Source organism: Lissotriton helveticus, chromosome 9 (assembly GCF_964261635.1).
Source record: "Lissotriton helveticus chromosome 9, aLisHel1.1, whole genome shotgun sequence".
NCBI classification, from domain to species: Eukaryota; Metazoa; Chordata; class Amphibia; order Caudata; family Salamandridae; genus Lissotriton; species Lissotriton helveticus.
In genome coordinates this window covers 642,734,455-642,751,807 of record NC_136070.1, presented here as the reverse complement: position 1 = coordinate 642,751,807, position 17,353 = coordinate 642,734,455, and the positions used below count along the sequence as shown (strand labels likewise).

The 17,353-nt window shown below is 46.4% G+C and overlaps 1 protein-coding gene across 3 annotated transcripts in view; it reads left to right on the top strand.

Moving 5' to 3' along the window:
* The window catches only part of PCNX3 (pecanex 3), a 713,235-nt gene that overhangs the window by 244,834 nt on the left and 451,048 nt on the right, over positions 1 to 17,353 (top strand). For all 3 annotated transcript variants that reach the window (XM_078660716.1, XM_078660718.1, XM_078660717.1), the window contains exons 11-13: positions 5,423 to 5,583; positions 5,978 to 6,131; positions 7,540 to 7,572. In XM_078660716.1, coding sequence (XP_078516842.1) covers positions 5,423 to 5,583; positions 5,978 to 6,131; positions 7,540 to 7,572 — 348 coding nt within the window. The remainder of the gene's footprint in view (positions 1 to 5,422; positions 5,584 to 5,977; positions 6,132 to 7,539; positions 7,573 to 17,353) is intronic.

Sequence of the window (17,353 nt, the reverse complement as noted above, 5' to 3'; positions counted from 1 at the left end):
CTCAATTGGGAACGGATCTTTGCCTACGCCTTCCCGCCAATTCCGCTAATACCCAAAGTCATCAAGAAAATGAGAAAGCAACCGTGTCGAATTATCCTGATTGCTCCACGGTGGCCACGACAATATTGGTTCACGCAGCTTCTCCTTCTATCAGAGTGCGAGCCAATTCAACTGCCCCGAATTCCACACCTTCTAACAATCCAAGAAGGCAAGGTGTTTCATCCAGACCCTCAATCTCTGAAATTATCGGCTTGGCTCCTCAACACCACGAGTTTGCTCACTTGAACATTTCACAAGACTGTCAGGAAGTCCTGGCCAATGCTAGGGCGCCTTCCACAAACAAAACTTACAAACTAAAGTGGAAACGTTTCTGTGTTTGGTGCCACACTATGAATTTGCATCCAATGACTGCGGAGCCAGAAGCGATATTGCCCTTCTTTTTGCAGCTCGCTAAATCAGGTTTGGCGCACTCAACACTTAAAGTGTTCTTAGCCGCCATATCACGATACCGTCAGGACGGTAAGACTTCTCTATACTCCTCAAGGATAATACAACAATTCTTTAAAGGTTTATTTCGTATGTTTCCACCTGTACGCCGGCCACCTCCATCTTGGCATTTGAATATTGTCCTAGCACAGCTTCTTCGCCATCCCTTTGAGCCTATTCATAAGGTCGATCTCAAGTTCATCACTTGGAAGGTTGCATTACTGCTGGCACTAACATCAGCCAGACGAGTGAGTGACATGCAAGCATTCACCATTAAGCCACCATTCTTGCAATTCACACCTGACTCTGTGATACTACGCACCAACCCGAAGTACATGCCCAAAGTACCATCGGATTTTCATCTCAATGAGCCTGTGATACTTAAGACATTTTTTCCCAATCCGCAGTCACCAGCTGAGCGGACTTTACACACATTAGACATTAAGAGATGCCTTAAATTTTATCTTTCAAGAACAGCTGCCATCAGGAAGACGGATCAGCTATTTGTGGCATATGGCAGGCCAAGACAAGGCTGTGCTGTTACTAAACAGACTATCGCCAGGTGGGTCTCATCCACGATAGGGCTCTGCCATCAACAAGCAGGTAAACCCTTACAGACCTTACCTAGAGCCCATTCTACAAGAGCAGTCTCCTCTTCAACTGCGTTGTTTGCTGGTGTGCCTCTCCCGCATATTTGCAGAGCAGCAACATGGTCCAGCAGACACACATTCACGAGGCATTACTGTCTGGATTCTTCAAGCGACACCGATGCCTCGGTGGGGAGAGCAGTCCTGCGAAATCTGTTTCAGTAAGGTGAGCCTCTGGTTTTCTCTCCCACCTCCTTTACACTCTTTACGCTTTCTTATGATGTTGCATTGCTTTCTTTTTATGCATGATAACTATGTTTTGGCGTATAAGAGCGAGATATTGTATTACTGCTAACTACTCGGATTCAGGCATGTGAATCTATGAAAGACACCCCAAATACTGGAGAAGAACAATAGTTACTTACCTGTAATCTGTGGTTCTCCAGTATTGGTGTCTTTCATAGATTCACATGCACCCACCCACCTCCCCTCAGAGTCTCACCCAGACTGTTATGATATAGCTGTATATACTCTGGTACACTCCAGTGCTACAAAAATCTGACAGCCTGGGTCTCTGGGGAGAATACCTAGGTGGGAGCTGTGGCCTGATTGGCTGCAGTTTGGTCTAACATAATGACTTGGATGGTCACTAATGTGGAAGTTTTTTCATTGGTAGCTGAGGCTACTTCACTTCCTGGTTTATTGTAACTGTTATTTGCTATGTACAAATGGCTTATTACTGCTTTTTTATATACCGTGGGACTCCTACTCCGACGACGGGGAATGATTCAGGCATGTGAATCTATGAAAGACACCAATACTGGAGAACCACAGATTACAGGTAAGTAACTATTGTTCATCCAGCACACTCTGCACCCGCCAAGCCCGGCCTGTGCCTGAGTGAACAAAGACCACGAGGACGTCCCCCCAGCGACTATGACCACGAATCCAGCAACCAAGGACCCTCCTCGACGCTCCTGACGACGCCTGCAGCCTCACAACCAGGGACCCCTCCAACTGCGACCAGCCGAGGGTAAGATTTTCTGACACCAAAAGACACCTCTACACCCGGCGACCCCCTGTGCCCTCCTCTGGGGTACCTCTCGAAGTGGTGGTCACACCTGAAGAATAGTTATCCCCGAGCTTGCAGCCTTTGTTCGTCTTGTAGCTTTCCCATTGAAATACATTGGGCGGCCCAAAAGTACCCAGTCGCCCGAGTGCCACTGGAAGTGCAGCATCTGTCCTATTCTACTTCCCGACTTGCCCTGTGTAAGTGACCTGGAGCTCAGCTCCCACAACAGCGTGGCCTGCCTGCTAGCAGCCACCAACCAAAGGCCCCCTACCTGCCATAGGCTAACACTGGGCCTAATCACTCTGCACCCAGCTTCCCCTGTGCCGCTGAGGGTGTACCGACTGCACCTCCCTGAACCTGGGAGACCCCTGAGTCTACCCCTAGAACCTTAACTCTGCCAGTCGAGTACTTACCTGAAGACTGATAACTTGATTTTTTCCATAGGGTAACATTGGCTGGTTTTCACTGGGAAATTCTTCTAAGTGTCGAGTTTTGCAACTTTGAAATGTTCCTTAAAAATCGGTTGATCAACGAAAACGAAATTACTGACCTATTATCAAGAGAGATCCCAATGCTGGATCTTGGTGCCTAGCACTGACCCTAAAAAGTAATTAAAACTGTGACTTACTGTTAACTTGATTTTTCTCCATAGGATTACATTACTTGGTTTTCACCAACATTTCTTCCAAATGTCGATTTTCAAAACATACAAATATTCCTTAAAAATCACCTGTGTAACAAAAACGATCACTTTCAACTGTTACAAAAAGAGGGGTGGGGTCGCACACTACTCACACACCGGCGGTATCGCCCCTAAGGACTCTGGTTAATGTAGTTAAGTGTTCCGCGATGCGTCATCTTTCGATCTTCTGCTGTCTTCGCCATCCCTGGACACGTGTTTCGGGGTATCACCCCTAGTCAGCAGGGATAGGCCGTGTACTGGGGTTGCCGATGGCTGCCAAATATCTGCCAGGTATAGTACCACTCAGGCGCGAGGTCCCAGGCTCTTCAGCCGGCGGCTCAAGGGAGCTTAAAGTTACAAAAAGGGGGGTGGGGTCGCACACTACTCACACACCGGCGGTATCGCCCCTAAGAACTCTGGTTAATGTAGTTAAGTGTTCCGCGATGCATCATCTTTCGATCTTCTGCTGTCTTCGCCATCCCTGGACACGTGTTTCGGGGTATCACCCCTCGTCAGCAGGGATAGGCCATGTACTGGGGTTGCCGATGGCTGCCAAATATCTGCCAGGTATAGTACCACTCGGGCGCGTAGGTGCAGGGATGGCGTAAACAGCGAAGATAGCAGAAGATCGAAAGATGATGCATCGCGAACACTTTACTACATTGACCAGAGTCCTTAGGGGCGACACCGCCGGTGTGTGAGTAGTGTGCGACCCCACCCCCATTTGTAACTTTAAAGCTCCCGTGAGCAGTGGGCTGACGAGCCTGGGATCCCGCACCTACGCGCCTGAGTGGTACTATACCTGGCAGATATTGGCAGCCATCGGCAACCCCAGTACACGGCCTACAGGGATGGCGAAGACAGCGAAGATAGCAGAAGATCGAAAGATGATGCATCGCGAACACTTTACTACATTGACCAGAGTCCTTAGGGGCGACACCGCCGGTGTGTGAGTAGTGTGCGACCCCACCCCCATTTGTCACTTTCAACTGTTTACAGGAAATGCACCAGGGCTGAATCCAAGATCCAGCCCGGAGTAAGACAAAAAGTGATTTTATTGCATTTACTTAAAATTTCCCGTTGAGCTCAATGATATAATTGTGTTTAACTTGTGTTGCATATTGCAACAACTGTATCTATTGCATTCTAAAGTCTATTGCTATTTGAAAGTATTCAATTGCAACATCTCATTCCGAGAAAGTATTTTTATACCTACTTGTGGTTCTTAAATAAAACAATATATTTTTATATATAAAACAATTGGCCTAGAGTTCAGTTCTTGAGTGTGTGAGACCATTTGCTGACTGAGTGTGTACAACGGATGCTTTACACTGTTCAACCAAACTACCTTTTTTGAGAGTAAGGTTATATCTAATTTTAACCTCTGCCAAACATCTGGGGACTGTGGACTCTGTGCACACTGTACGTTACTTTGGTGCACTATATACAGAGCCACTTTCTTACAGGGTACACCTATCCATAGCCTTTTCTGATTCACTCTGAAATATTGCATATGTCTCTCCTTTTTTCTCTCCCCTTTTCTTTTGCCTCTTGTATCTTTCTTTATGGCTACCTCTACCTCACCTCTAACTCCATTCTCACTCTGTTCTACCTATATCACTGTACTCTCTTTACCTCTGTATCCTTTTCCTGTTTTCCACCCCTTCCATTTCTCCTACTCAGCCCAGTCAGAGGTCCATATCAAACCACACAAGTGTGTAAATAGGAGAAGTAGAGGAGAGTACAGCAATCAAAGTTACATAATCAAAAATATGTAAATTCAGCTAATTAAACTGCAAAAGTTCTCAGAGTTGCTTTGGTTTACGATAGCCAACAATTAAAGCTACAATTTCAAGCGCTGTGTGTGTAAGTCTTATGAGCTTAAGAACTGGATGGTTCGACCTTATATTCCATGTAAAATATCTTTGTTGCAAGTTTAAAGAGAAATCTAATTCCAAGCACTAAAAAATGGCTTTATCATAGTTTGTTCAAGCTTTCCAGCTCACCAGCCAGTGGCGCACAGTCCTGTTTTTTGCTGGGCACTGGTAGGCTTTACTGCCTTTTGTTGTGGTGAAATAAATGTTAACTATTAAGTTTAGCTTTTTAAGTTGTAGATTGGTGGATCATTATTGTTGTCTGACATTTAACAGCAGGTGTACAGATGATCCATCGTTAACCTTGCTTGCTGTTTCGCTGGCTGGCCTTAAACCGTTATTTTTGTAAATCGTTGTTGTGTAGAACAATGTTGATTTCCAGGACTCTTGAATTGCTGCTTTGAATTATAATATGTTTTTTAAATCAAAGAAAAGGAAGCTTTGTCCAACATCAGAGCATTCTGTGCACTGTTTCCAGCTTGCAACAGTCTCTTCTATGCCATGTGTAACAGTGTAAAGTTCATGGGAAACTTACACATGGATACACTGCTCCTTGTTCGAAAGTTTTATATATGTGAGGGCATCTCTTGCTTCTTTTTGCATTAGGGAGGAAGGTAATGATTGCTCATAGAAGCTGAGTTGGAGGGGAGAGGGGAAGATTCAAGAGCAATGAACCTGCTCCTGCTAATACTTTTTCCCTCTTGTCCCACTTTCTGCACAGTTTGATCTACTTGATCAGGAGTCACTTCATGAGTCCAGAGAAAACACACTAATGATCGAGGACAAGTCCAAGCCCAAGCAGTACTACAAGTACTGGGTTCTTCCTGGGCGCTGGATGAGAGTGCGCTATGACCGCCTGGCCCTTCTGGCACTGCTAGACCGGTGAGTATCCATGAATGTTGCTTTTCTCAGTTCTTAATAACAAACTAGCCTGAACAAGACTTGCAACCAATGATGGCCCATCACTGTTTGTGATCTTCACTATGCAAGTCATTCCATCAGTAAGAAAATTCCTCTAGTCACCTAAACAGAATAGCAATTTCTTTTGCAAACATTTCCCTAACAACTGCCCTAAAATTCTCTGGAGAGGTTATCACGATGGAGTTGCTATGGAGTATGAATTATTTGTGCTTTACATAACCTTTGGCTTGTGAGGAAAGTTGTGGCTGGTTGAAGGTGCCCTTATTTCATTGTATCTCTATTTTCTGAATTTGTGTTCTCTGTTTTTGACTCAAGTACATCTTCTCGTTTTTTGTTCCATTGTGTTTTGGGTTAGGAATCGACGTATTTTGGAGAACATTTTTGTGGTGTCTCTGGCCTGCTTGGTGGCCTTCCTTGGTTACCTCCTCCTGCTAGAAGGCTTCTTCCGGGACATCTGGGTATTCCAGTTCTGCTTAGTAATTGCCAGTTGCCAGTACTCCCTTCTGAAGGTAAGTCTGGCCTTTACTAAAAGAGGCAAGTAGCAAACATATTTGCTGATCTACTTTCTTTGCCTATCTACATGATCCAATTCTATGGGCTTTAGCTTCTTTTGTTTACAATATCTCCTAATTGACCTCCACTTTCATCTGACACCAATTGCCATTTCCTATTTTTTTGATCTTTGTTTGTATTTATAGAACATGAGTTTAGTATTTTATAAGAAATGTACATAGAAACAGAACCACATTACATAAGTAATAAGTGGTTTGGGTGGCAAACGGATACAATTTTGATGTAGAATATGTGATGAGTGATACATTTGGACAAAAAACGGACTAGATACTCCATTTCATTAAAATACTAAACAGACTGATACAAACATTACCTGTACCAGCTTACTTAGCTTGACCTTGTCACCAATACTCCCCACTCTTGTTTTCTTAATCTGTTTACCATTTATGTTTCATGCAGCACATTAGTTTTCCCAGTAGTTTTAGTCTCAATCTCAATCTATGCTGGGCTTTAGATTCTGTAGTCATTAGGGCACTAACCTTTTTATCAACACAGGTTTGCTCATGAGGTTGCAGGAGAGTGTTTTTCTGTTTTCTCTTTGTCCTGAACACCTGTACACATCTCATCTGCACAGGTGCAAGTTCTGCTCCAGTATCTCATGAAGATTCTGAAATCCACTTACAAATTTTGCAGATTTATGCTCCTGTATAATCCAAGTTGGGTACATTGTCACTAGCACAACCCACAGATGTTGCAGTTCAATCCTTCACCTCTCGCAACAGGACTCTGGTAGTATGTGGTGTTCTAATTGAATTCTGCATACTCAATCTGCCTGGGTATGACAATGGAGTACCGCCAAGGGTTGATTTCACCTTTTTGACATTACAAGCCACAGGTGCAGAGAACTATCCAAATTGTCATAGCCTCCCCGTTTCTATATCTTTGACTGATCTTGCTCAAGTTAATCCATTCTCAACATAGTTGTATGTCCGTTTTCACCAGCTTTGCTTCTAGCATTCCTAGTCCCTAACCTGTTATAACTGCTCATGGAAAGCTGCAGCAGTTGTCTGCACAATGCATTCTTATCCATTTCTTTTACTAAGAATGTAACCGTTCACAACACGTAGGCTCAGACTGGTACGGGCAGTGTCCAAGTAGAACCAAGTATATATGGCAATATTCAACAGTTTGACCTATTGCACAGGTACCTGATAGGATCAGTCAAAGAACTTTCTGATAATGTTCTGGTGACATTGGTGAAACCATTTTCAAAAGAAACCTGAAATCTGAGTCTCATCAGTACAAACCTCTCTCTTTTGTACTCTTGCAATTCATTTAGCATTTCTTTAGCTAAAGGAATACATTTGGATTTATTTTTGTTTTCTATGTTTCCCCCTCATTTAGAGTGTCCAACCTGATGCCGCCTCTCCGATGCATGTAAGTAATGTTGCACCTTTTTCAGGGATGAACTGAGGGTGGAATTGAGCTCGGGATTGCTCTGGCTGAAGGAGGTGATCTTCTTAAAACGGTCCTTCCTTATCCATGCAAGAGAAGGAGCAAGCAATAATGGTCCAGCATCATGGGTTCTCCAATATTTGATCTTTTATAGATTCACATGCCTGAATCATCTCCGTTGTCGAGCTGGGAGTCCTGAGGTAACATTACTATAGCAGTTCCATGTTTAACATAGCTCAAAAGCTATAACAAGGGTTGTCTGGTTGCCTAGTCACAACTTTAAGAATTAATCGAATTTCAATCAGAGACAGTCAGTCTGAAGACCACACCTGAGAGGCCACCATTCTTCCGATTTCTACTGCGTGCCATGTGAAAGGAGTCCCTTGAGCTCTGCTCACTTCTCATCAGCGAAGTCCTTTTTTTCTTCAGGTTTCTTCTCACTTATTAGTTGATGTTAGTTGTATTTACTGAAGAAGCCTTCAACCTGTATCAGATTCTATCAAAAACCTTACAGGATAGGGAGGCAAAGCTCTTGTTGCTACTTCGAAAATCATGAGAAGAAGGTGCCTTACTTGAGTATTCAAATGTTTTTTCAAATACATAAAAAAGGCCCTTAAGAACTCCAACAATTGCAAAGTTTTTGGGAAAGAGATCTGGCTCTGAGGACTCGGATAGCAGAATCCCAGTGCACTTCTGTCAAAATTGCTTCTACTTCCAGGCAAACAGTGTGGGTGACCATGTCAAAAAGGGGCACTTTCCTACATTTTAGATAATGAAGGCCCATTTTGGCCTGCATAGAGCCCCAGTCAATCATGATTTAAATGCCTTCATATGACTATGAGTTACAGTATCGTAGTAGATCCTTGTGGCGGATCACATGATGAGACATAACATCCAAGGGGTGTTGAACCCTATGGAGAAGTTACAGCCACCTTATTGGTAGTCTCACCAAGAATAAGAAAACTGCTGTGGTAATGTCATTTGTTGTAATCCTTAAAAAAAATAGCAATGGTGAGAGAATTAAGACTAACACTGGCAGACTATTGAGTGATTTCCAGGTAAGAATCTACTGCAAAGTTACTCCAAGTTAAGCTCCACAAAAAGCGACTGCTAGTCCTCTATTGACCGAACCAGTTGCATAGGCCGTATCCTAGGTATAAAGAACATGTACTGCTAGTTTTCCTCTTACAGCGACCCACACAGAGTTCACATCCAATGATGACTAAGATGAGACAACGCACTCCTCATCATGAACCCCTGAATGGAATGATTTTGTGGCTATATCATCGGATTCTCCAACACAACCCACCAACTGTGGGAATTTCCACTTGATTATGTAGCAAAATGTTAGGCCTTTATTGAAAAACCTCTGTACTATTTGATTTGCTGTTTCCAGTTAAAGATTTAGCCTGTTCTTTGTATGACTTCTAAGATGCACCTAAGAAATCATTAAGATCAATTTGGATTGTCAGTCATATATGGAATGAAGACCTTATGGTCAGGCAGAATCCAGCAACAGTATTGGGAGTCGTCCCTAGACTGGGCGACACGTACAAAGCACCAGACGCTACACCAGTATATTTAAGAAGGTCGAGGAATCTTTCCATTGCTTGCACAGCACAAGCTGAAAGAAAAGGCCTTGAAAATATTGGGAAAAGAGTGTTCGAGGCATATGAGCTGCAGGTTGTACATTTAGCAATAGATCGCCACCTGGTGTTGGGCTTGGATGATTGCAGGTTGTTGTTGTCTTCTTGGAAGAAGTCTTTGTAGTCACGAGATAGGTGACTCCTCCCTTGGACAATACTGCGCATGGTCATCGACTCCATCCTCAGATTGTTTTTTTCCGCCACTGGGTTCGGATGAAAGTTTTCCGCTCCGGCTAGAAAAGACTTTTTTGGCATTTTCGAAGCGTAAAACTCTAGGCAAACAACTTTCGACATCGAAGACACTTTTCGACATCACCAGCTACATCCCGGTGCATCGACGTGGGCCGTTGGGCCCATCGGCGCCGTACGGCCTACGCCTCATGGAAAGAACTCCATTCAAGAGATGCCCGGTATGTCGAGCAAAATTCCCTCATAGCGACCATCACAAGGTTTGCAACCTCTGTCTATCGCCAGAACACGACGAGTCGACCTGCACAGCCTGTGCCTCCTTCTGATCGAAAAAGACCATTCGGGATCGGAGGGCCCGTCGACACGAGATGAGGAGATCAGCGCCAGCACCGGACGCCATCTTTGAGGAGGAGATCGTCGAACAGGACGTCTCCGAGGACGAGAACCCACTCGAAGATATCTCCGCGGCGAGGCTCCACTCGTCGTCGAGAAAGACTCGCCTGATCTCCAGATCATATCGGGAGCAGAGGACTCGGACGACTCGATTCCATCTAGACAACCTGTGAGTACCTCTGCCCCTGCACCACAGACACTGCCCAAACAAAAGGCAACGGTCAGCACTCCGCCCATGGGGCCCAGTCGAGACCGAAATCTACCCACTAACGCCCCGCCATCCGGCTCGGCTCCGAGGGAAAAGACTACGCCTTCTGGTGCCTCGGCACCGAAAAAACAGCATATGCCAATTCCACCTCCTCCATTGGCACCGAAACATCCTTCGACACCGAAGGACTCTTCGGCACCGAAGCTCACACACCCTTCGGCGCCCAAAGACTCTTCGACACCCAAACCTAAACAAGCATCGGGGTCGAAACCAAAAACTGTAATGGAACCGAAAGCTTCGACTCCGAAACCATCCGGCTCCAAAAACAAAGACGGGAAGATAGACTCCGGCTCAACAGGACCAACAAAACCTGTCTCTACGCCGAAATCTTCGACAACGGTACCGAAGACCACAAGGCCTGATACACACAAGCCACCGAAGAAATTGCCACAGGACTCAATAACTCCTAAGGCAAAAAGCTCTAAAGAACCACTATCGACACCGAAAAAAACGGCGCCGAAGAGGACTATACAAGAGGAAGAACTATTTAGACCAGATCCAAAGCAGAAAAAGGTCTATATCAATCCAAAAACTGGACATGTGGAAGCAATTCCACACAAGAAAAGACCAGCAGAGACATCACTTCCAACTGTGGTTCCTGCCAAAAAGGATTGTGCAACATCTCCAATGCACCCTTCCTCTCCTTCACCTTCTTCCTCTCCTATCACTTCATATATTGAGCCTATAACTTCTCCTGCTCAATCTCCTGCATCATCACACCACACTGACGAAGAGTATGATTTAGGTGGGGGGGATGATGTACCAGATACACATACATATCCCTTAGATGAGGATGAAGATGTCAACCCAGATTATACCAAGGAGGATGATGCATATAATTTCCAACCAGACATACCTGATCCTCAGTATTACCCAACAAAGCCTTCCCCTCCAGAGGATAGTATTGGGTTCAATCATCTACTAAACAGAGCTGCACTTTACCACGGAGTTCCAATGCACTCTGATGCCATTGAGGAGGATTTCCTATTAGACACTTTTGAGCAATCACAGAGATCTACTCAAATACTACCTATGATCAAGGGGGTCATTAAACATGCCCCAGATATTTTTAAAGACCCAGTAAGGTGTAGGGTGCTAAACCCAAGAATAGAGAAAAAGTATAGGCCGCACCATCAGATCCTATCTACATTAAGGGACACCTACCATTGGACTCTTTAGTAGTGTCAAATGCACGTAAAAGAGCCAATTCCCAGACTTCTGGGGACACACCCCCCTTGAAAAGAATAAAAAATCATTGATGCGTCAGGGAAACGGATTGCTACACAAGCAACAAACATATGGCGTATAGCAAACACACAAGCCTTACTCTCACGCTACAACAGGGCTCACTACGACCAACTAGAAAAGTTAATGGACCATCTGCCAGATCAATACAAAGATCACACAGCAGAGCTCTTACAGGAAGGCAAACTAATATCAAATGCCTCCATTAAATGCGCACTAGATGTAGCTGACACTGCATCTAGGGCAGTTAACACCAGTGTTATCCTCAGGCGTCATGCATGGCTACGCATTTCCGGTTTCAAACCAGAGGTGCAAACTACAATCCTCAACCAGCCCTTCAATCAGAACCAATTGTTCGGGCCAGAGGTAGATAATACACTAGAAAAGATGAAAAAGGACACAGACACTGCTAAGTCTATGGGTGCATTTCAATCTACCCAGACTAGAGGTTCCTTTCGTCGCTCCTCTTATAGAGGAGGCTCCAAGCAGACCGGCGCAGATAACACGTCATCTTTTAAAGCACATACACAAACCCCCTCTAATAAGGGTTACTATAGAGGAGGATACAGAGGCAACAGCAATAAGGGCAGAGGTAGAGGTAACAACAACAACCGCTCCTCTTCCACTCCCAAACAGTGACTTCCCTCTGCCTCCCCTACAACATTCCACACCAGTAGGGGGCAGAGTATCACAGTTCCTACCAGTCTGGGATTCCATCAAAACAGACAAGTGGGTAAGACAGATTATCCAACATGGCTACTGCCTAGAACTCACAGCAACCCCCCCAAACATACCACCCAGGCAGCGTCCAATGTCCACAGAACACATAACACTGCTTCAACAGGAAGTTCTAGCACTTCTACAAAAAGATGCCATTCAAGAGGTCCCCTTACAGGAACAAGGAACAGGAGTCTACTCCCTGTATTTCCTAATACCCAAAAAGGACGGGACATTAAGACCGATCCTCGACCTCAGGCCCCTAAACCACTACATTCAATCAGATCATTTTCACATGATCACTTTACAACAAGTACTCCCATTACTACAACAGGGAGACTTTCTGACAACACTAGACCTAAAACACGCCTATTTTCATATTCCTATACATCCTGCGCACAGGAAGTATCTAAGATTTGTCATACAAGGACAACACTATCAGGTCAAAGTCCTTCCATTCGGGGTCACAACAGCACCACGAGTGTTTACAAAGTGCTTAGCAGTAGTAGCAGCACATCTCAGGAGACAACAGATACATGTCTTCCCTTACCTCAGTGACTGGCTCATAAAAGCAAAATCGTTCAACCAGTGTGTTCAACACACAAAACAAACAATTCAAACACTACACGACTTAGGGTTTACCATAAACTACACCAAGTCGCACCTAGAGCCTTCGCACGTTCACCAATATCTAGGAGCTACCATAGACACATCATTAGCTCTAGCCTATCCCAGACAAGCCAGGATTCAAAGCATTCAGAGCTTGGTCTCCCTTTTTCAATGCCAACACTCTCTTCAAGCCAGAGTGTTCATGAAACTAATAGGCATGATGGCATCTTGCATCTTCATAGTTCCTCATGCAAGACTGCAAATGCGCCCACTACAAGAATGTCTAGCACAACAGTGGAATCAGGCTCAAGGTCAGCTCACGGACCTGGTGTTGGTAGACAGCCGTACATATCGCTCTCTGCAATGGTGGAACACCAAAAACTTGACAAAGGGACGGCCGTTCCTAGAACCTGTTCTACAAATAGTGCTCACAACAGATGCATCCCTCACAGGATGGGGAGCTCATCTCCTGCACTATACAACTCCAGGCCAATGGAACAGCCAACAATAACTGCTCCACATCAATCATTTGGAACTGCTAGCAATTTACCTAGCACTCAAAACTTTTCAACTCCAAGTACAAAACAAAGCTGTTCTAATCCGGACGGACAATATGACAGCTATGTACTACATACAAAAACAGGGGGGGGGGGGGACACTCTCTGCAACTGTCCCAGCTTGCACAGAACATTTGGAAATGGGCCATCCCTCAAAACATACACCTGACTGTAGAACACCTTCCAGGAATTCACAATCAGATAGCAGATCTGTTCAGTCGTCAACCACAACAGATTCACGAATGGGAGTTGCACCCACAAGTCCTACAACCATTCTTCCAAATGTGGGGGCACCCACACATAGATCTGTTTGCCAACCACGAAAACACAAAATGCCCAACCTTCGCCGCCAGGTTCCCACACCCGCGGTCGGAGGGGAATGCAATATGAATGAATTGGTCCGGCAGATTTGCATATGCTTTTCCGCCTCTCCCACTCATTCCACTAGTAGTACGCAAGCTCAGACAACAGTCCCTCAAACTAATACTAGTGGCCCCCACATGGGCACGCCAGCCGTGGTTCACCACATTACTAGATCTCACTGGTTCCACATCAGAAATTACGGCTCACGCCATCCCTGTTAACACAGAACCATGGAGAAATAAGGCACCCAGAACCAAGCCAGCTGAATTTGGCAATCTGGCTCCTGAGGTCTTAGTTTGGCTACTTAAATTTACCACCAGAATGTATGAACATAATTAAAGTAGCTAGAAGACCCACCACTAGAGCATGTTATGCTGCTAAGTGGAAAAGATTTGCAATATACTGTAACAACAACGATATTGATCCATTGGATGTTTCCATCCAGAATATTATTTGTTTTGCGGCATGAATCTTTCTGGATTCACTATGCTGTGCATATTCCGCAATCTGGTGGTTGGGTCCGGAATCGTAGTCTTTTTTTCTTTTTTTTTGTCGTAGCCCAGGTGGGCGTCGACGTCCCACCATTTGGTGTACCTTCGGTGACGTCGGCGTGCTTCCGGCGGAAGCTACCACCCTTGGGCGCCATCTTCAGATTCTTTTTTCCGCCGTTGGGTCTGGATCGTCGCGTGAAGCTCCGGAAGTTTTGGAGGAGAAAAGGAGGAAATACAGCAACTCTTCAACGGTGAAGACCTGAGAAGATCGGGAGAAGAGGACCATCAGAAAAGAGACGACGAAGAAAGGAGAGAACTTCGAAATCTTCGACGTCCTTGGAGGAATGCGCACACAGGGGGCCCCCTGAGCGCAGGGATGTACAAGACACCCTTTAAATTCTGCAAGAACTGCCACCACAAGTTCGCCCAGAAAGACCAGCACCCGGTCTGCAACCTCTGCCTGCCAATCGACCACGAGAGCAGAGACTGCAACGCCTGCTCCGTCTTCAAGCCGAAGACACTCCGAGTTCGAGAGAGACAGAGGACAGCTCACCACACGATGCAGGGCAAGGGCCAAGCCCCGACGCTTTATGAATTGGGCCCCTCCACCGACGACGAGGACAACATCGCCGAAGGCCCAGATGACTTCACGGTCACAGAGACCGATAAGAAAACGCCTGACAGGGTAGGAGAGTCTAAGACTCCGAAAACACCCACAGAGTCTCGAAAGCCAGAGGCAGACTCGCGAAAGTCTGAGCCCAGAGCCTCGAAAGGAGCACCGGCGCCGAAAAACTCGACGTCCGAAGCTGCATCCTCCGAAAAAGAGCCCAGCGGATCCTCAGAGAAGGACTCCCGGAGGCCAAAGACCAGGAAAAAGCAAAGGTCATCGAAGCAAGCCCCCGAAAAAGGGACTTCGACTTCGAAGGAAAAGGAGCCTAGGAAAGGTTCGACGTCAACGACGCCGCCGAAAAGAGCAGCCGAGACGCTCAACGACTATCAGGCCGCAGAGATGCAGAGAAAGAAAAGAAGGCTCGAGGCCGAAATGGAGAACATCCTTCAGCGAAAGAAAGACTTCGATGAAAAGATGAGAAGTTACAAGATCCCCTCGAAGCCGGCACCGGTCGTCGTTGAGGTACAGGAGCTCGAGGAGTTCGACGTCGAAGAGACGCCGAAAACTCCGGAACCCTCGGAGCACGAAGAGGAAGAAGACCTCTACTACACAGAAGGGGATTACGGGGAACAGCAGTCCAGCTACGGCTCAGGTTCCTCGACGGCCCAAGACCAGGAATGACAGGACATCGAGGCCGAAAACCCGGAGGAGGCTGTGGAAACATACCCCTCGAGGCTTTCGCCACCGGATGACATTGGGGCATACAATGAGGTGGTCAGGAAGGCGGCAGCAACTTATGGAGTAAAGCTGGAAGAGGAGAAGCCAAAAGCAGACTTCCTGCTCGAGACATTGCTCCCCATACAGACAAGAAGCCAGTTCTTGCCCATGCTCAAGAGTATCACAGACCAGGGGAAGGAAGCCTTCAAGGGCCCGGCTACATGCAGATCAGTAACGCCGAGGACGGAGAAGAAATACAAATTCTCCTCCCAAGACCCAGCTTACATCAAGGGATCCGTCACAGCAGATTCAATAATTGCTGCAACGGCCAGGAAAAGGGCAAACGTCCCAACAACATCTGGACCTCCACCTGACAAGGAAAGCAGGAGGATGGATCTAACTGGCAGGAAAATTGAGAGGAACGCCGCAACGCACTGGCGGATGGCGAACTCCAACGCCCTCCTGAATAGACCTCAATACCAGCATTGGGATGAGATGGGCCAATTGCTCAAGCACCTCCCGGAACAATACCGTGAAAGGGCATCACACCTTGTGGAAGAGAGGAAAAGCATCGCTAACTCGTGCCTGAAGACAGCCTTGGATGGGGCAGAAACATCCAGCAGACTGATGGCTATAAGCATTACAGAGAGAAGGCAAGCCTGGCTCAGGATCTCAGGCTTCAAGGCTGAGGTGCAGAACAACATCCTGAACACACCTTTCAACGGTGAAACACTGTTCGGAGCCCCAGTTGATGAAAAGCTCACCCAACTGAAGAAGGACAACGAGACTGCAAGGTCCATGGGGGCCCTGCAATTCAGGGGGATGAGGAGGGGCACTCCTACACGGAGGCCGAACGGCAGAGGTGGAAGTCAGCGAGGAGATTCACACCAGAGTTTCCACCAGGGGCAACAGAGTGACAACCAAAGCCACCAGGGCCAGCAGAGGCAAAGCTGGAACTACCAGAGCAGGGGCCAGTCCTTTCGGTCAAGAGGAAATGGACGGGGCCAGAGAAGGAGAGGCGGTGAACAACCCCCCTCTAAGTGACTTCACACGGAAGAAGGTGCTCTCCCACTCGAACCCTCCGGGGGAGGAGCACGGGAAAACAAAGAGGAGAGGGCTACACGGACAAGACACAAAGGAACATGTGACGCCGGTAGAAGGAAGATTGAGATTTTTTCTCCAGGAGTCTAGAAAAATAACAACAGACAAGTGGATACTCAACATTATGCAGTTCGGATACTGCATAGAGTTGGAAAAGAGACCACCAAACAGAAAACCAAAGAAAAGAGAGCACTCGGGAAGAGAGCTGAAATTACTGCAAGAGGAAGCTCAAGAACTCCTCCTCAAAGCGGCCATCGAACGGGTTCCTTTCAAAGAACGGAACAAGGGAGTGTACTCAAACTACTTCCTGGTGCCAAAAGTGGACGAAAGTCTAAGACCCATCCTGGACCTACGGTTCCTAAACAAATACGTCAAAACTCAGAAATTCAAAATGACGTCCCTTCAAGAGGTCATCCCACAGATAAAGGCCGGGGACTTAATGTCCACCATAGACCTCAAAGATGCATACCTGCACATCCCCATGAACAGGCAGCACAAGCACATGCTAAGATTCACAGTGAACAAGGATCACTAACAATTCACGACCCTGGCTTTCGGACTAAAGTCCGCACCAAGGGTGTTCACCAAATGCCTCGCGGCGGTGGCCGCACATCTAAGAAGGAGGGGGATACACGTGTACCCCTACCTCGACGACTGGCTCATAAAGGCAAGCTCTTACAGGACATGCAAAGACCATGCAGAACAAGTGACAAGAACGCTAGTAAGCCTGGGGTTCTCCATACACTGGGGCAAATGCTCGATGGAACCAGAGCAAGTGAAGATCTTCCTGGGAGCCCAGATCGACACCGTCCAATGCAGGGTGTTACCCAGCGAAAAGAGAACCCTCAGCCTACTGA